This window comes from Myiozetetes cayanensis, unplaced genomic scaffold (genome assembly GCF_022539395.1).
Source record: "Myiozetetes cayanensis isolate MyiCay16 unplaced genomic scaffold, myiCay2020 scf20-37, whole genome shotgun sequence".
Lineage (NCBI taxonomy): Eukaryota > Metazoa > Chordata > Aves > Passeriformes > Tyrannidae > Myiozetetes > Myiozetetes cayanensis.
Window position 1 is genome coordinate 14,252,890 of NW_026087412.1, and position 20,234 is coordinate 14,273,123.

The 20,234-nt window shown below is 48.7% G+C and overlaps 1 protein-coding gene across 4 annotated transcripts in view; it reads right to left on the reverse strand.

The window, feature by feature from the left end:
• Window positions 1–2,695: 2,695 nt before the first annotated feature.
• Window positions 2,696–20,234, reverse strand: part of CLUAP1 (clusterin associated protein 1) — a 51,474-nt gene continuing 33,935 nt past the window's right edge. For 3 of the 4 annotated variants that reach the window (XM_050317696.1, XM_050317695.1, XM_050317697.1), the window contains exons 10-13: window positions 13,544–13,648; window positions 5,056–5,111; window positions 3,480–3,533; window positions 2,696–3,197 (exon numbers count right to left, since the gene is read on the reverse strand). In XM_050317696.1, coding sequence (XP_050173653.1) covers window positions 3,048–3,197; window positions 3,480–3,533; window positions 5,056–5,111; window positions 13,544–13,648 — 365 coding nt within the window. In that variant the 3' untranslated portion in view covers window positions 2,696–3,047. The remainder of the gene's footprint in view (window positions 3,198–3,479; window positions 3,534–5,055; window positions 5,112–13,543; window positions 13,649–20,234) is intronic. The other variant, XM_050317698.1, reaches the window with a different exon arrangement.

Here is a 20,234-nt window from a genome sequence, read left to right on the forward strand (position 1 = left end):
CTGCTCTGTCCCAGCCCGGGTCACTGTGGGCAAATGTTGCAGCACCCCCGATGGGGCTCCAGGGCTCTGCTCCCCGTGCCAGCTCTTCTCTGTCTTCTGCTTCTGGCCAGGATCCCAGAAGGACTGGGCGAAAAGCAGACAAGGTTCACAGCAGCCCCTTCTCACCTGGTTAAATACAGCCTGGGCCAGCTGTTGCTGTGCCCTCAGTTAACAGGTTGGTGCTGGTCAGACATGCCTGAAGGGTTTGGTAGAGCTGTTCTCTATTGAAGAGACAGGCAACTCATGGCATAGGAGCAGAACCATCTAGAAAGGCCTTTGGAAGTGAAAAGTCCTCAGGAAAATGGGAGGAGCAGGAGGGTAAAGGTAAGAGGAACAGCAGTGCAGGATGAGCTGCCTCCAGCACATGGGTCTGGGTGCTACACCAGGACTGCCTTAGCTCGCTGCTCCTCAAGCTCAGGATGGAGTTCTTGGGGCTCCTGCTGTTGCCATCAGTGACAAGTTGTGTGACCTTGGGATGTGTCCTCCCCATGTCCCAGCTGCAGGCAAGGTCTGCCCTAGCAGGTCACCTTTTGGGCAGGCTGCTGAAAGCGGAGGTGCCTGGTGATGGCTCTGTGTGTGTGGCACAGACCCAGTGGCTCTCCAGAAGGTGCCAGGTTTGCAGGTGAACCAGTAGCCAAACTGTGCAACCTCCCTGAGTCCCCTCCAGCCACTGCCCCCTCCCCACTCCACCCCAGCCAGAGCCCACTCTGTGACGCTGTCACACTCAGGGCAGCGACTGCTGCAGGGACCTCGGGGCTGATACCAGAACGCTGGGCTGAGCTGTGGATATAAATTAAATATGGAAATAAACTTGGAAATAAACTGGTTCCCGGATGAGAAGATGCTTTGTGCAGCCTTCCCCTTGCACTGCATGGCATATGGGGTGAGCTGTGCTCCACTGCCCTGGCTGCAGATCCTAAGCTGAAAGCTCAGTTCACTGGCACAGGGGTGGCTGCTGATGGTGCTGCTGCTCTGGCCTGGCACAAGAAGCTGCAACACAAACTGTGGCTTCCCTAAACCTGGCTGGCCATGCTGGAAGGCTAGGTGGCAGTGCTGCCTGAAGAGAGGCTCTGGGTCTGTGCACACAAGGTATGAAGTCTCTTTTTCACTCGAGCCTATAATACAGGAAATAACACAGAAAACTGTAACTCTGAACCTGCAGCCCAGACTGGGGGACTGGCCCTGTCTCATAGGATGTCATTCTTATGGGTCAGATACATCACAGAATCCCAGAATGGTCTCGGGTTGGAAGGGACCTTAAAGCTTCTCATTCTACTCCCTGCCATGGGCAGGGACACCTTCCACCAGCCCAGGTTGCTCCAAGCCCCGTCCAGCCTGGCCTTGGACACTTCCAGGGATCCAGGGGCAGCCACAGCTTCTCTGGGCAACCTGTGCCAGGGCCTGCCCACCCTCACAGCCAAGAATTTCTTCCCAATATCCCATCCAACCCCGACCTCTGTCAGTGGGAAGCCATTCCCTCTTGTCCTGCCACTCCAGGTCCTGGTCCCAAGTCTCCTTTTGGAGCTCCTTTAGGCCCTGGAAGGGGCTCTCAGGTCTCCCTGGAACCTTCTCTTCTCCAAGCTGAACAGTACACGTGGAGGACCAGAGTGGATTCCCTGCATAACATGGGAAAACATTCTGGGAATGGGTCCTAAAATCAGCACCTTCCCACCCCTCGGGAGAGAGATGTGGTAAGCACATACACCCTCACCCTGGCTGTCACAGGACACCCTAATGGCTCTGAAGTAGGTGTTTGCCATCTTCTGTATCTGCCCTCTTTGAAATAAGGTGCAAAGGGCCAATTAAGAGGTGCCAAGGAAGCATCCAAGCTGTCAGCCAGTCAGCTCAGCACATCACTGCACCCACACATGCCCCATCACCACCCAAAACCTGGCTCTATTTACCTGTCAGCTTTTGTCCCAGCTTGACATGACATTCCAAGCTCTGAGCTCTGCTGATGGGGCACTTCTTCTTTGGGTGTGACAGTTCCACCCTTGGGGTCAGAGATGAGAAACCTCTCAGTTTTTCAAGTAATTTATGTGCACTCCTTCCTTCATTGAGGGAGGGACTGGACCTGAGTCTAGACTTCAGATGGGGTCCAAAGCAAAGTACTTTGCTGGTGTAAAAAGGTGAAGGGCAGGAACACAGCCAGGACTCTGACAAGCACACACCCCAATGAACTCTTCTAATCAAGCCCTGATTCCTGCTCCTCTGAAGACAAACTGTGATGCTAAAGCAGAGCTAAAAGAAAAGAGGCAACCCCCAGACAAACCTGAATCCACCTTCACTGATGGCATCAGCACAACATGCTGAACAAGAGCCCAGCTTTTGGCCCACTGGAATGCCTAAAGCTGAGTTTACCCCAGTAGCCCCAGTATAACAAAAGGGTTAATTTAATAAGGATTTAGTTACAGCACATCTCTCAGGCTGCTCTCAGGACACTCAAGGTCAGCCCACTGAAGTTTGAGACAACTCCCACTGACACAGCTGAAATACCCTTGGTGGTATTTGAGGACCCCTTCACTTGTTTCCCAGTTTTAACTTCACTCCTTCAGTCCAACTGGAGCTGCTCTTTGCAGACACAAGCCCCTGATTAGGTAAAGGATATGTTTAGGATAAACAGATTTAAGCCAGATTTAAAATCAATTGAAATGCATTCCTAGAGCAGCTTTTCATCCAGTTTTATTAAGCCAAAAAAGTCTGTTTGGACATAATAAAATGCAGGGCAATGAGGCACACAGTGCTCACTGGAGTGAGACTTCTGGCACTGCAGTGCATGAGAGCCAGTTTAGTGCAATTATGGAAATAACATCACATTACTGTGATTCTCATGATGGATAAAATGCTCATGCTTTGAGAGTCACAAGCCTGGCAATCCAAGTTTAATTTTTAAGTTTAATGAACATTATTTACCAGCTCCTGAATTCATGCTGCTTTTCAGAGGGCAGGATGTTTGCTCCTGGCCTGCATTTTCTCCAAAGTTTGTGTTTCAAGATGCTACTGAAGAGTCAGAAGTCATTATCACTTTGCTCCAGTGGCTCTGGCTTCCTTGCTCGGTGACGGGATTTGCTTGGGGAGATTTCCATGCTGTCATCTTCCAGATCATCCTCCTCATCGTCATCTTCATCCAGGTCAATCTCACTATCCCCCGAGTCCTCCTGAAGGAAAGGAAACAAGAGGCCATAACCACTTCAGCTGTCCCATGGCAAGGCCTCTTTGCCAGCCCAAAAGGAAGGGATGGCAGTGCTGGCTCCCTCCCTGCCCTCTCAATTGATTGCAAACCTCCATCCCCACCCCACGGAGCTGACAAACGTGAACTCCTTGACTTCTGCTGGATCTGGGGCATTAAAAACCTGGCAGGGTGTTTAAAGTGACACCTACTGTGAGACCAAAGAATCAAGGTGAAGTGGAAGAAAATTAACTGGAGGAGAGGAACCCACCTGTGCCTTGGTGGTGACCTTGTGCGAGCCTGGCCGTGCTGGGGCAAGGGTCCCCTTGGAGAACCAGAGCGGAAGGAACGAGAGAGGCAGAGCAGGGAAAAAAATGGACAAGAACATAAAAGAAAACAGAAAATAACCAAGGTGGGAGCAGGGGAGAAGGCAGCAAAGGCAGGCACAGCTCTGGCATCATGCACCACACCAGCAAGCGACAGAGGCTCTTGGGCCAGCTGAAGCCTGCTCTCTTCCCATCTGCATAATTCCATGATCTCCTTTTCAGATCAGCCTCAACAGTTTCCTTCCCTGATCTTGGACACATAGAAACCTGTGAGGGTTCCTGAGTGAGCCTCTCAGCCCCTGGGCCTCCTGAGAGGCTGATTCCAAGAGCAGAGCCATAAAACAGTGGCAGCTGAGTGGCTGCAGCTGAGGGCAGTCAGAGGCTGAAGGCTCTGGCTTTCCACACCTGGACACACTGGAGCTGTGCCAACAGGGAGAAAGCTGTGAACAGGGAAGTCTGAAGGGAAGGGAAATAACACAGGGTGACTATCCAAACCTGTCATGAACATGGTCAAGGACAATAAGGTGACATCTTCACCTACAGCACAGGCATTCCTGACCTCTCCCAGAAACCGGTCCGAATGCCAAGGCATAAATCATTCCCCAGGAGGCAACAACAGCCTTGGCCACACCCAGTCTAGCAGGAGCAAAGAGCAGAGCAGGGGCTGCAGGTAAAACTCCAGAGACAAGGTGAGGGTGCCCAAGGAAGCTGTGGCTGCCCCATCCCTGGCAGTGCCCAAGGCCAGGTTGGACGGGGCTTGGAGAACAGGACAGCCCCACTGCTCCTGGGATGCCAGCAGGTTTTGGGGAAGATGGAAGAGCTTCCTGTGTGGATGCAAACCACATGACAGCACCTGGCTTCAGCTGCCTAGTGCAGATGTAGCCACTCAGGTGTGCCCAGAGGCACAGAAAAGTTGTCCATGGATGCCAAGGGCTGGGCACAGACAGAGAACAAGTGCCTCCTGTACAAACCTGTGCGTGCCTTTTAGACTCTGTCCACCCACCACGTAAACCACAACCAGATGCAAAGCCAGGAGCCCTGGAACAGCAGGAATCCCAAGGAATAAAGCTCACAGCCCTGCTCTCATCCCTGTCCCATCACCTGGATGACTGATGGCTGATGCTGCCAGTGCAGGCCACGGAGAGCGTCCAAGGCATGTGCTTTTAGAGCAACAAAAGGGGATTTATGTCCATGTACCTAACTGCTGCTGCACTGCACTGATCACTCTTCCCACCAATCTGCCCCACAGCTCATCCAAACAGCATTCCTGCAGCCTGTGTGCCACTAGCTGTGCACTGCAGGACGAGGGGAAAGCACACAGAGCACAGGCTGCAAGAGCAAAGGAAAAAGAGGCAAATCTGTGTCTGTGCCAATGAGAGCGCAGTTACAGGAAAGGAGGGGCAAGGCAGGCCTGGGGCACGAGGATTCAGTAAATAAAAGGTGTTTCTCTGGCTGAGGAGAGGGCTGGCATCGTAAAGCACTGTCAGAGAAGCTCCACAGACACATGGGATGGTTACTCACATCTTCCTCCGTGTCTTCACCTTGCATTGTTCCCACCACCCGTGTGCCGGTCCTTCCTGCAGGAGCAAAGAGAATCACCATCAAACCTGGCTCGTGGTTACAGGGAGGCAGAAGGAACAATGGAGCTCAGAGTTTACACTTTAGGGACAAGTCAAATGGCAGTGAGAGGATGAGATCCCAGTGCAAATAAGGTCCCCTCCTTGTTAAGCCTTCAGAGCTCAGGAGATGGTAGAAGAGGGTATGTCTGGATTCCAGTCAGGATGGTATTTGCAGAGCTACCTTAGAACAGTTCTGACACATTAAGAAACATTTTTTACTGTGAGAGTAGTCAAACTCTGAAACAAAGTTGCCTAGAGAAGTTGTGCAGTTATTCATGGAGATATTCAGAACCCAACTGGATGTGGTCCTGGAAAACCAGCTCAAACCTCCCTTTTGAGCAGAGGGGTTGGACTCCATGATCTTTGGAGCAGGGTCCCTTCCAACCCAAAAAAATCTGTGAATTGACATATTCCTTCCTCTGCTTTGGTACACAGAGAACAAAAGTTTTTTGCCTCCCATCCTTTAGAAAGCTCAGGTCCTTTCTGACATTCCAGGAGGGCCTGACATCTCACAGGAATTCCTGGCAGTGCCAAGGCAAACCTCAAGGATTTTATGTCTTTAGATAAAAAGCAGTGTCCTCTATCAGTTGGGCAGTGGAGATGGAATGGTAAGATTCCATTTTATAGCTCTCCTGTCTTACAGAAGATCTGTCTTCAACCGTTGGAGATTTTTCTCTAATTTATGCAAGACTAAATCCTATAAATCTGAAGCTGATTACAACTGACATCATTAGACAACAACAGAGCCCTGTTTTTGCCCAGCCTACAGATGGCTCCAAGAGTTGCAAAACTACAGGTTCTGCTCTGTAGAAGGCTCAGTATGAAATGTAAAATTGGGAATTATTACCCCAAAAGGAGAAAGCTGCAGGGAGCTCCTAAAATAAGACAAAGCTGAGAGAGAGCCTGAATAGAAAAGAAAATCAAGATATCACATAAGGAGAGTTGATGGAACAGGGCAGTTCAAAATGCCACGGGAAGAGCTCAGAGATTTCTCACAGAAGGCCTGCAGGATGCTGCTCTTCCAGGACATCCCATGAGCATCTCACTCCTCACACCTGGAGGAACAGGAGAATCAGGTGCTGCCCAGACTTGGATCCCTACATGGTTTAAGGCAGGAGCACCTCTCTGAACCAGGGCCTGTGGGATCAGCAGGATCAGACCCTGGGACACTCCTAGGAGAGAGTGCAGGATGTAGAGGGGCTGGGGCTTCACCTGAGCACCGAGCTGCAAAGAGGACAGAGAGCAGATTTCCCACGTTATTTTAACTTCTCCCATCATAAACCCCCACGTTCCTGAGTGTGGGAGCACGGACAAGCAGATGGCCACTGCGTGTTTCCGTGGGGACTGGGGGAGAGGCAGGAAACACAGGAGTCACATGCGTGGGGCAGGGAGAGCAGGGGAAGTTGTCACTCGATTTCCCGAGCTCAGCTCAGCCGGGCTGGGCTCACTGAGCCCTCAGGGCCGCCTCGCTGTGGCCACTGAGGCTGTCGCAGCTTCCAAGCGGGTGGGGACCTGTGGTGTTTGCTTACAGATAACGGGAATCCAGCTGGGACAGGCTGGACAAAGTGATAATTAGGAAAAAACGCTCGTAATGACCAGGTTGTAATTCACTGCAGCTCTGCAGTCAAATCCAATCTCCGTGCATCACCACCCTTTAGAGCCACCAAGCACCAGAGAGCAGAATGTGCATCCGTGATTTGAAGCCTGGGAGCATTTGCCGTTTTCCCTCTGTGTGACATGTGCCATTGTACCAGCCCGTGCAGCTTCCTAGGATGGAGCCACAGGACTGGAATGATTTCCAGCTTCTCCCTGAGCAGTGGGTACACATTAACCCTGTGTCTGACAGCGAGAGGAATAGCCTGTGAGGTCCACACAGCCCACGGGGAGAGGAGGGTGGATTTGCAGCTGAAACATTTTGCTCTCAGTCTGATCTGCAGCCGCCAGCGCTTAATGCAAATTCACAGCAGGAGCTCGGAGAAGACTCCTCCCTTCCCTCCACAACACATCCCCTTCCACACAGAGAAAACGGGGATGAACCTCCTGCCTGAAGTTTCTGATCTCTGTGTGCTTTGGGCACTGTGTTCTTAATCACAGAATCATGGAATGAATGCCCTGAGCTCAAAGGGACCCACAAAGACCACTGAGTTCAACCCCTGGCCCTGCACAGACACCCCAACAATCCCACCCTGCCCCTGAAGAGTGTTGTCTAAGGACTCCTGGAGCTCTGGCAGCCTTGGGGCTGTGCCCACTGCCCTGGGGAGCCTGTTCAGTGCCAACCACCCTCTGGGAGAAGGATCTTTCCCTGAGATCCAACCTGAGCCTGCCCTGACACAGCTCCAGCCACTCCTGGGTGCTGTCACTGCTCAGAGCTCGGAGCTGCCCCTCCACTGCCCCTCTGCCCCTCCACTGCCCCTCGTGAGGAGGATGCAGACCCAGCCAGAGGAAAATTGCCCTTGAGGAAGTTCACAAGGAAGGAATTTATTTTTAAGCTCTAAAAGCAGTATCAGTTTGGGGGAGTCCTCTGAGGTGTTCTGAGCAGGTGCAATTGGGAATTTTTTCCCCTTGATTTCATGTATTACCTTCAAAGCTGGAGAACCTCAACCCTGCTAATGCACAGCCAGACCCATTCCCTGTGCCTCATCCTCCTCCCTCTGCCACCCCCATGGAATGTGGGAAACCCAGACCCTTTCATCTCACTTCCACAGACTTTGGATTATGGCAAACACGTGCCAGGAGATGCCTGCAAACCCCAGGGCTCCTCAGGAGCCATTAGGAAGAGAGCAGCTGGCCAGGGCCAGCCAGAGGAGATGCTTTTGTTGCTCTGTACTTTTTGATAATTGCCAAGAAATCAGACAGGGATTTTCAGAGAAGCTCTGGGGGTTACAAACAACATTCCCAAATCCCTGATGGACTGGAAAGGTAAAAATTCAGTGCCCAGCAGAGCCTGTGTCACAGCTGCTGTTCCTGACTCACCTCTGCCCACCTGATGCCACGCTGTGAGGATATCCAAATCTAATTTGGCCAAATCTAATTTGGCCTCTGAAAAAGGACCTGGAAGCCCCACTGCAGATTCCTGATGTTTTTGAGACTCAGGCCTTGCCACGCTGGCACTGCTGGGACAGCAGGAGGACACTGGAGTCTGTGGCAGAAGTTTACATGGGCAGCACCCTCGGCAAATCCTCCCTGGGGGCACTTGAGCATGGCACGACTCTGAACAAGACATTTTCTGCTGTTCTTTGCCAAAAACACAAGCTCCAGGCACTCTGCAGCAGTGGGCAGAACCTGATAGCTGTTTCTGAAGGGTTTCTGAACAGGCTGTTTGGGGGAATGACTTGGGAAGGGAGATGACATCCTGCACTGAGCTGTGTGCTGGTAAGAGGCAGCTGTCCCTGGGGAGGAATCTGAGAGACCAGGATGGCATCACACAGCATCTGAGTGATGCCCACACAGCTGCAGTGGGCTTCAGATTTTTATGGGTTTTTTTTATATAAAGACTCATTTCCACAACAGAGAAAAGTGCAACATTTTGAGAAAACCTGCAAATTCGTTACCATCTTGTATTTGTAAAGACAAATGTACTTGCATCCATCTCTTGGTCTTGGACTCAGAGATGTAACTTCCTTTAGGAACCAGAGGAAAGGGGAAAATAGGCTAGTAATTTACCACGTGGTTTTTAAAATTAGGCAGGTGACAGCCACAGGAACTCAATGTGAACAAGACATCCAACAAGAAGCAGTTGAATCCCTCCACTCTCCTGTGTATCGATCTCACACCTGTGGTTCCTACACACCTGGGGGAGTTAAAAGGGAAGGAAAACAGTCCAGAAATTCTGTGGCAGAAATCTGAACATGGCCACGAGCTGGAGAAAGCATTTCCACAAGCAGAATCTGACACTATCCACTGAGAACAGCACTATCCTGCTTTTCAGCTTGCCTGCTGTATGGAGTGGTTTGGAAACAGGACTGTGTAGCCTCACCTGAGAAGACTTCTGTGTCAAAGCTTCCATTTTCCCCAAAGGATTGAAAAACAAGAGGGGTAATTCAGGCTTTGCAGCCTTCCCCCAGCACCCAGGGTACCAGAGGCAGTCAGTGCCCTCACAGCCCAGCTTGTCAGCACATCATTATCACACCGGTCCCCTGGGTCAGGTCTGCCAGAGCAAGAGGCTGCACCAGAGCTGCTCTCTCACTGTGGGACTCTGGACTGATTGCCTGCTGAAAAATAGAGTTTAGCAAAGCTGTCTTCTTACACTAAAGACCAAAAGGCTGAAGTTGTTCCTGTTTCAGTGGTGAAATGGCCTCTGTGGTCTGGACAGGACAAAAATCGCCCTTAGCACCCACATTATAAATGGAAACTAAAAAGAGCTAAAGCATTCAGATAATTGGTTTACAGGAGCTGAAAGACCTTGGCAGTGTGGAATAGAGGGTGATTTACTACAGACAGGCACAGTTCCACACTTCTGCAAGGGTAGACTATTCCAGCTTCATTCCACAGCATTGCCCTGTGTGCCAGCTTGGGTGTCCCAGCCTGACACCACCACCACTGGGAAGGGGAGAGATCCTCACGATGCCAAAACGCATTTCAGACTGGTCCAAGAGACTGGAAAGATGGATCTGCACACATAATCACAACATCACTTCAAAATCTGCCACTTCTGATAGTATGGATGAAAAAAATCCAGTTAGCTCAAGGGGAGACTGGACAGGTTCTTAGGAGACAATAAATAAATCTGCTGAGGGTTAGATTAAATCTGTGGAAGCCACATCTGGCTCAGGAAATACCCATGGAGGGTTGGAACAGATTGAGAGCAGGAGGGAACCTGAGGGAAGTTCCTACACTCTTCCCCAGACACTTTCTTTCAGACAGTGGGGAGAGAAGACCAGGCTGGATGGACCCTCTGCCTGATCCAGCAGGGCAGCTTCTGCTGCATTCCCAGGATAAGACCTTCAATGCTGAAAGAATTTCTTTTTCTTTGGCCTCCTGACAAAACCAGAGTCTTACTCCAAGCACCTCCACAAACTCAGTTGGACCTCAGGGAAGTCCACTGCATTTGTCTGCCAGCCTCACATTATCTACTGCCAGACAGAATAAAAGGGGATGTGACATTTTATTCACACTGACAATGTTAAAACTAGAAATAATGGATGATATTGCATCCAGCTCCGGGCTCCCAAGCACAAGGAGCTGGAGTGAGTTCAGAGGAGCCCATGGAGATGCTCCAGGGCTGGAGTCCCTCTGCTCTGGAGCCAGGCTGGGAGAGCTGGGGGGGTTCACCTGGAGAAGAGAAGGCTCCAGGGAGACCTGAGAGCCCTTGCCAGGGCCTAAAGGGGCTCCAGGAGAGCTGGAGAGGGACTGGGGACAAGGGATGGAGGGACAGGACACAGGGGCAATGGCTTCCCACTGCCAGAGGGCAGGATTAGATGGGATATTGGGAAGGAATTGTTTCTTGTGAGGGTGGGGAGGCTCTGGCACAGGTTGCCCAGAGAAGCTGTGGCTGCCCCAGCCCTGGAGGTGTTCAAAGCCAGGCTTGGAGCAACCTGGGCCAGTGGAAGGTGTCCCTGTCCCTGCCCCTGCCCCACCAGGGGGTGGAATGAGATAAGCTTTAAGGTCCTTCCAACCCAAACCCATCTGGGATTCTGTGCTAAATCAGTTTATTCTCTAAGTTACAAAAGCAAATGATCAGTCACACGTGGATTTACAACAATAAGCCCCATCAAGGAGGAGATTTGCCTGTAATTGTGCTATTGTGATAACAAAACAGGTGCAGTTTCACAGGCTCAGTGCAGCAGTCCCTGAGAGCCTGGCTCTGTCCTCCCAGCCCTGTTATCCTCACCCCCAGGCTCCCTCCTGCTACAGAGCCCTTCCTGGCTCCCTAAAGCTGGCTTTGCTGTGTTGTTGACCCAGCAGCACTGAACTCTAGGAAGACAGAAGCTCCACAGCCCATTCCAGCTGCCTCCTTCCCCTGCTACTGCCTGTTCCTCTCTGAATGTGGGGAAGAAGGGCTGGATTTGCTCTCTGTACCCCAGCAAGTCCCCCCCAGGTAACACTCTTTTCTGCTCCCTAGGAGACTAAATCCTCTAACTTCAAGTCTTTTAATTGGCTACAAGAATAAACCCAGGAGCAATATTGTCAAAGCTGCATTTAGTTTGAATTTTTGCTACATCTTGACAAAGCTGATGAAAGAAAGGGCTCTTGAGGGTGAAAGTGTGTTGATTTTACCCAATTATAGCAAGTGGGCTAAAAAGAGGGATTAGCTCTCCCTGAGAATCTTGCCTGTGTAATGGCAAAGCACACTGGAATACCTGCCCACCTATTACAGACAGAGGGAGGAAGCCTCATCTTACAAATAACCTGGAAATTAGAGAGGTAAAACTGTATCACAGCAGCTGAAGGGACTGTGGACCCTTTCTCCTTTGAGAGCAAAGGAGGCTCAGCAGAACCACCATGCAAGAGGACACAGAGCTTCCAAAGAAAGTGATTAAAATACCTTGAATTGAGTCAAGGAAAAAAGCAGTAATTAACAGAAATAATGTTCTTGCTCTGCTGCCTTGATAATTAAATGTATTTTAAATGTGAACTACCTGTGCTGAAGAACACAAACAGATTCTTGGTGTGTTTAATGACAAACAGCCAGAGAAGTTCAGCCCTGATTTCCTAAAGAAGCTGCTGCATCTCACATTAGTCTCAGGTCCTAAAGTGTCTCCAGCACTTCATTTGGTGAGAGTTATACAGTCAAACGAAGAACCACAGAGTTATTTGGGTTGGAAAAGCTCTCTGAGAGCACCAAACTGTTCCCCAGCACTGCCGAGGCCACCACTGGCCCATGTCCCCAGTGCTACATCCACACAGCTTTTAAACCCCTCCAGGAATGGTGACTCCACCACTGGGCAGCTGTTTCACTCTCTGACCGCCCTTTCCACGACAAAAATTTTCCCAATATCCATCTAAACCTCCCCTGGCACAACTTGAGGCCGTTTCTTCTGCTCCTGTCCCTTGTTCCCTGGGAGAAGAGCCCGACCCCCAGCTGGCTTCACCCTCCTGTCAGGGAGCTGTAGAGAGCAACAGCAAGTCAAGAGGATAATTATCTGCCAGAAGTAGTTTTACTAAACACCAGAAGGAGACCCAGAGAAGCCCAGAAATCAATCCAAACAGCACAGCAGAGAAAACATCTCATAGATTTGAACTGACAAGTCTGACAAGCTCATTTTAAGCCTCCATTAAGTGTAATTAATGATAACAAAGCTTTTCCTAGGAAAAAAAATTCTTACCTGTCACAAAATCTACAACTTTTGTAATGAAGCTTTTTTTACTCTTAAAGCTGGCTGACTGCAGCCAGTACCCCACACTGCCAGGTTATGGTGCCCTCTGAACTGAAGCTTCACAGGCAGTTACAGTCACTTCCAAAGCTCTAAAATCTGTGCACAAACCTTTCCTGGAGAAATGGCAACGTAAAAATCCTTAGGGAATGCTGGTGTTTCTAGCACTTATCAAGAATTCTCTGTTTTTGTGAAAAACTGTGGAAAGGAGGAGAAACAATGCTTGAATTGCATTGACTTGGGAATGGCAGCCTCTTTCTCTGGTCTCGGAGAGGGGAGAGAAGAATTCCACTCAGAAAAATTCCATATATTTTTGCAAGTTTATTCTAAGGAATAGGTTTCAGCAGAAGTGGTGGCACATGAAATCCCTACACAGGGGCTTCCTGTAGATCCCAGAGGGGCTTTTGCTGGCAGCTCAGAATCCCTCACAGAGCACCAACCTGATTTCCTGGGTGCACTTTGCTTGACTCCAGACTAAGCAGAACAATTCCCTTCCCACATCAGTGAAACACAGGCCCTCACACAGTAACTCCTCTAAGACCAGGGCCTTCTGGGACCTGTAACTCTTCTGAGCAGGGCTCCAGTGGGATCAGCAGCCAGAGGCTGCAATTCCACCCCACAAGAGCTAGGAGAGAAGCCAGACATCCTTCCCTGACAGCAGCAGCTCAGGTGTGTTCCACCTGTGCCCACATCAGTGCAGGTGGCTTTATGGACTCCCTGAAGGTCTCCTTTTGGAAAAAACTCTGCCAGAAAAAGTGCCAACAGCTGAAGGGAAATAAATGCTCTGCAATGAGCAATGGCATTGCTTTCCTAAGGCTTTGTATAAAGCTACTTCAATAATCTCTAAGACAATACCAAGGCAGGTTTTTTTCTCACACAGTAATTGTTTTCCCCCAGTAAATAATCCATAATTTGCTCCCCTCAAAACACTGTTTTCTCCACAAGGCTTTCTCCTCCTACAGCTCCTGAGAGGTGCCAACATCCTGAGCTCCAACAGGCTCTTCCCACCCCTGAAGTTACTCGGGTAATTCCAGCCTATCCTTCTGACTAAAGGCAAGGAAGGAAGGGTTAGGGTACCTTGCAGCAGAGCTTCTGTGCTGGGGTGCTGCTTGGTGAGCTGCCCATCCAGGTCACTGTCAGACCCTTCATCCTCCCGAATGTCGATGTCAGAATCGTCGTGACCTGGTTAAAAACAAACCCAGCTGGTTATCAGCACTCCAACCAGCCCGTGACTCAGAGCAGCAGCTGGACACAGGAGGTACCAGCAGGAGGTACCAGCAGTCTCTACCTTTGTTCAAGCCCAGCAATTATGAAAAATGCAGCTGCAGAGAGCATTGGCTCTACTGAAGAGTACAGGAAAATAGCCAATATCCACATCCTGAGGAGAAATCCTTCTGCATGTAAGTGCCAAAGCAGCACACGCTACAAACAACTGTCTTGGGACAATCCCAGGTTGTACCATAAATGTGCTGTTTAAATACCCCCTCTGGGTATGAATGTACAGTCAGAAGGGGTTATTTCAGCAACTCATTTAAAGATAAAACTCTTTTAAAAGTTTTTGAGAAGTGTGGGCTCATTAACACATCTCCTGGTCTTTACCCTGACACAAACAATATCAAAACTGAGTCTCTGCCTTTCATTTAATCACAGGTTAGAAAAGCACAGTGAGACATCCCCAGATATCTGAATGCAGCTAAAGCCAAAACCCAGATGGAGAGGCAGGAAAGCTTCTCCTGGAAAGACAGGAAAGCTTCCCAAGATGCAGGGACTTCAAATATTTCCATCACCTGCCTTTGTTTCCTTCTCCCTATCCCAAGTAATGCCTATTTAGTCCCTCAGTCCCAGCTCCCCAGTCACCAAACTGGAACCAATCTAAAGGAATTGGATTAAATTGTCCTTCAGAAGTTTCAAAAGATGGCAAAAGTTTTCAGACACTTAGAAGTGCCTGCAAGGACAAGGGCAAGACTGTTCTCCAGGTCAGTCCCACCCTGATGCCAACCAGACTGATCCTCCTCAGAGCCTGTTCTGCAGTTAAACAGTGGATGGCAGGTTGGTGCAGGAAATGTGGGGAAAGCAGGCTCTGCTCCACTGAAATCTTCTATCCATGAGCTTCTTCCCTCTCTCCTAGCTCATTCCAGCCTGCTTGTGCAAGCTCCTGGCTCACCCAGTCCAGTGACTGCCACTTGTGATTTACCCTTCACTCACTCAACCAACGTGCTGGACCTTCATCTCCTCCCATATCTTGAACTGTCCTCACTCCTGTGGAGATCATGGAATATCCTGAGCTGGAAGGGGCCCACAGGAACCACCAACACCACCCCAACAACCCCAGGCTGTCCCTCAGAGCGCTGGCCAAGCCCTCTCTGGAGCTCTGGCAGCCTTGGGGCTGTGCCCACTGCCCTGGGGAGCCTGTTCAGTGCCAACCACCCTCTGGGGGAAGAACCTTTCCCTGAGATCCAACCTAACTCTGCCCTGACAAAGTCCCTCCACACCAGCTGATCCTACACCCCAGAGCTGCAGGAGCTCATGGGAATCACCAGTACCAGCACAAACCCAACAGCATCCCACGGGAGGACCCAGCACAGCAACATTTGCTGCTGATTAGTTAAGAGAAAACAGGCAATTCTTTCCCAGGTACATTTAATTACACACATGTCTGAGAAGAAAATGGAAATAACTACTTTAATTAGGATTAGTAATGAGCTGACACATCTTTGCAATATTTAATTAGCAGGCAATACACAAATATTAGACATTTTTCCATCATCTTTTTCATATTCAGTATTAAGTTAATGACAAAATAATAACGGCAAGGGAAGTGTTTGATAGCCTGGTAAGATTACAAGGCTCCAGCAGTCTCAGCTACAATTTCTATTCGTGTTGCACTTTATTTTTTGGCAAGTGAGGCAATCACTCACTGCTATGTGACCTCAATGCTGCTTCTGTTTACCTGGCATTTAAGAAAATGAGGTTTTGTTCAGCCCTTGCACAGGCAAACTCCCTGGGAAGAGCCATGAGGATTCAAGTTCATGCTCTCTATATGAAAAAATGAGTTTATTACACCTGTGATGGCTCTTACTGCTACTAAAGTGCCCTCATTCTTGGGTTTTTTGTGGTTTCTTTCTTTTTTTCTATTTTTAGGAGCAATTTCTCCCTTCCAGGCTTTGTCATTTGTGCTCCTGTTAGGCAGCCCAACTGGCCAGAGCTTTTTTCTCCTTGCTGGGATCTCCTGAGCATGAACTTCCCTACTTGTTGCCCTAGAAGAAGCCACAATCTCCTCAGTGTAACACTGCACACAGAACCTACAACCATTTCTGGGGAGACAAGGAAACATTCCTTATGGAGAAAACACAGATTTTTCTTAGGATCAACATACAGCAATGAAGATAATAAAACACACTACCACAAACTGCCGTGTGCTGGCACATGGAGTGCAAAACCCCCTCCAGTGGAGCTGGCTTGTAAGATTTACATGGCTTTAAGGAGGATTATTTGAATTTTCACAACAAACTTATTTATTATTATTATTATTCAGCAATCCATGTAACCCGAATTTAGTCCAAGCTGGTCGCCTGCAGAAGCTTCAGGCTGGGCTTTCAAGAAGCTCCTGTATTTTTATTATGAAAAGGTAATCAGCAGAACAGCTCTGTAAATTGTGTTTGGCCCATGTCCCCACTGCTGTGATTGACTCTACTGCTCAGAGAACACTCTCAAAGTATCAGCCCACCTGAGAGAGAATACACTGGGATTATAAACCCCACTTGCCTTTCATTTCTATCTCATAAGAATGGGGTTCAGTCAGCTCAATTAGTTTCCTTTAAAGCTGTCCAGGGACAAAAAGTACATCCTGGTTCCACTGCAAAGCACCTCTCTCCAAAGGGGGTTATTTGTTCCAAAGCACACCCTGCTGCTTCCACCAAAAGCCAGAGCTGATAACCTGGACGGATAATACTATATTTAAATGATTTAATTTTTGGTCATTTGCCACACTTGAAGAAAAACCAGCATGATTTAATGACTCAGCAGTGATTTCATGACAGATCTGGTAGTTTGCATCAATACTCAAGTAAATGTATCCAGCTGCAAAATAAAAAGCTGCTGTGGTGAAGATAATGAGCACAGATGACATTGTTTATTGATATGCTTTGGAATTAGATGTCAGTTGCTCTTCAGCATGTTCAATTTGATAATAAAAATCCCTGCTTTGAAAACACAGGCAACTGGCTCAGCAGCAATTACTGCATTCAGCAGGATCTTCATTTTGGTGAGAAAAATCCAGTGGGCAACTGACAGCCACTTGATCCAAAACGAACCCCAGTTAATAAATGGCATCAAGTAACGGAACAGGAAAAAACAATGGGGGTGGATTGGGATTTTTAATGAGAGAATGAAGCTCAGCACCCACTTGAAAGCCTCAGTTCTACCAAATCCATACTCTTGTCCCAACCAAACTCAAGAGCTTCAGGCTCTGTGTCAGCCTGCACGCTCACACCCCCACAGCCCTGCAATCTGAAGGGAAAGACACAGTCAGGAGGTACATCCTTTGTCCTTGGCACACAGAACCGAGATGTGTCATCTGATCTCTAAGAAATAAAGTCATCCTGGTCCTGAGAGCTCCTGACAGAGGTGTGGAAAGGCTGGATGTTCACACCTGTGTTTGGAAAAACTGGGTAGTAAGGGCCACAAACAGCAACCAGGAGGTTGCAGAGGAAGGTCCAAGTGAAATTATTGACCTTGCTTGGCCATTTCAAAATCACAGGATCCCAGAATGGTTTGGGTTGGAAGGGACCTTGAAGCTCATCTCATTCCAGCTCCCTGCCATGGGCAGGGACACCTCCCATGAGCCCAGGTTGCTCCAAGCCCCGTCCAACCTGGCCTATCCCATTCCAGTAAGGGTGATTAACCACTGCCCGGAGAAGCAACAGAGCTCTCTCACTTGAAATAATTAAAATCAACTCTTGATGACAGGCTCCATTTAAACTGGGATGTGCAATCCTGGCACAGGAATAAGGAGTTCTTTTTTGACCAATTTTATCGAGAGGTCATATTTGGTGACCATAATATTTCTAATGATCTTACAAGCCAAGAACCCATCAAAGTACTATTAAATTAGAGCATGAATTGGTAATTATCTAACAAGCACAACACAAGACTCCCCTGGACGAGTTCCAAGTGCCTGTTACGGGAAGATGGATGATCTGAGCATCCTGCAGTGACAATGCTGAGCATCAGCAACATCATCCAGGAATTACCCCATGATCCACAGCTCAAATCCCACCATTGCTGCAGTGGGGCTTTTTGATTCCTGCTGTCAGATTTTAAAGCACCAGTTCTGGAGTAGAAAGGGTGGACTCAAGAGCATCAGTTGATCCTGTGGCTATGGCTGAACGAGACTGAAGTAGAAAAATACTTAATATTTTCAAAACAAAATGTTTTACTTATTTAAAAACCAGAGAGTTGGAGAGGAATTTTGCACAAGGGCCTGGAGGGGCAGGACAAGGGGGGAATGGCTTCCCACTGCCAGAGGGCAGGGTTAGATGGGATATTGGGAAGAAATTCTTCCCTGTGAGGGTGAGGCAGGCCCTGGCACAGGGTGCCCAGAGAAGCTGTGGCTGCCCCAGCCCTGGAAGTGTCCAAGGCCAGGTTGGACAGGGCTTGGAGCAACCTGGGCTGGTGGAAGGTGTCCCTGCTCATGGCAGGGGGTGGAATGGGATGAGCTTTAAGGTCCCTTCCAACTCAAACCATTCTGGGATCCTGTGATTCTACACTGTCTGCTTTTAAATTGGAAAAAAACCCCAAATCTCTTAAAGACTATGAGAAAATGCATGTGAAAACGTGTAAAAAGTGAGAAAAAAATATCTGTAAATGTAACAATTTGATTAGTCTGGAAAACTGTATTTCAGTCTAGAAACATTCACACTCGTTCCTTTTTGCTCAACAAACATGGGTGAGCGTGAGAAAACCTCCTGAAGTTTTGCTGTGGTCAGGGACCTTCCTTGCCCCCTTCTCTCACACCGTCTGGTGTCAGAACATCCAGTAACCACACCTGATGTGCTTCTGTCCCCACCCTTCACAGAGCTCACCCAAGCAGTGTCTCATACAATGTCTGAAGAATCACTTTGCCATTAACCACAAGGAAACCAAGCCCTGGGTTTCAGGCAGTTGGATTTTTTATCTGGCACCAGCCCTGCATGTGGCACACACAGGCATCAGGTGTGTGAGACACCACAGCCTCTATCAGTTCCTCTGAGAGAATATTCTGTGAGGCAAAGATTAGAAAAATAACAGCAATTTCCTCACTGCTCAGCACAAAAGATTTCTCTATACTGCTGCAAATACTTAATTGTGTATGTTTTCATCATGCAGATAATACTCAAAGCTTGCTCTGTTTTTAGAGTTCAAAATCTTTATGTCATTTTCATATTTTTCCTATAATTTAGTGTTGGCTCTGTCAGAAATAAAAGCTTTGCAGTGCATGCTAGCACAAATTAAAAAAAAGAACCAGGTTGTTTATCAATTATCCTAAACATTTTTTTGCCAATTTTCTGTGATGCCACAGAAAATTTTATATCCTTAACACAGACCTGCATGGCTCAACCTCCATTCCACAGCTCTTCTAGGTGAGAAACATGATTCAGGCTTCTCTGCTGTTAGTTCAGCCTGAACCTCAGACAGAGAGCTTCCAGGATTCCTGCAACTTTATTGCACAGAGAAATGAACTGGTGCTTTGGAACCCTTCCCACCAAATTAGCAGGAGGTAAGGTCAGGGGCTGCAGACAAACAACAACTGCAGCAATTCACAGGTAGGCAAAGGTAAGAGTTCTTAAGGGGCTGATGGATACTGACTTTTATCAGTTCATGGCAACAAATTTATCACCAGATGCCAGCCTGCGCTGTTGGAAGAACCTCATTAAGTGTTCTGCAGCTCTCAGGGGCAAAGTGTAATGAGAGGGAGAAAAGCTTCCCTTTCCCCTGCAGAAGGTGCTGCTGGCCTGTGCTACCCCTCTGTGTAGGAAATCAGTGAATTAGTGCACATGAAATTCATTTCACCCCCCTGGGCCAAGATTCAGCCAGAGAATCTTAGGATATTGGGAGACACCAAACCAGCCTGCCCACCTTCCACTGAGCAGAGCAGATGCTCATCCCTCCATCTCCAGAACCCATTGCATGAGCAAGACCAAGTCAGAGCAGGGTCCACTTCAACTGTCCTGTGAACAGGCACAAAGTCTTTCTTGGGCTGAAGGCCCAGACAGAAAAGTCCCAAGTTTCTCAACAAACTAGAAGAAAATTCAGGATAAAAGCACTTTGCTTCACATGGGAGGCATTACTCAAAACTCTGAGTGGAATAATGAAGTATCCAGCAGGGTCTGCTGCAACAGGACAAGGGGTGATGGTTTAAAACTGAAGAAAGGTCAATTTTGACAAGATATTGAGAAGGAATTCTTGACTGTGAGCGTGGGGAGGCCCTGGCACAGGTTGCCCAGAGAAGCTGTGGCTGCCCCTGGATCCCTGGAAGTGTCCAAGGCCAGGTTGGACAGGGCTTGGAGCAACCTGGGCTGGTGGAAGGTGTCCCTGCCCATGGCAGGGGGTGGAATGAGATGGGCTTTAAGGTCTCTTCCAACCCAAACCAGTCTGTGACTCTATGATTCTGTGAAGTAATTTCCCCTCCCTAAACCTGCTTTAGAAAGATGTTTCTGACAGTGAAGAAAAGCCCTTTTTTAGCATTCCCTGTGACTGGCTTGTTAGAAGGGCACATCCTGTCTGAGGA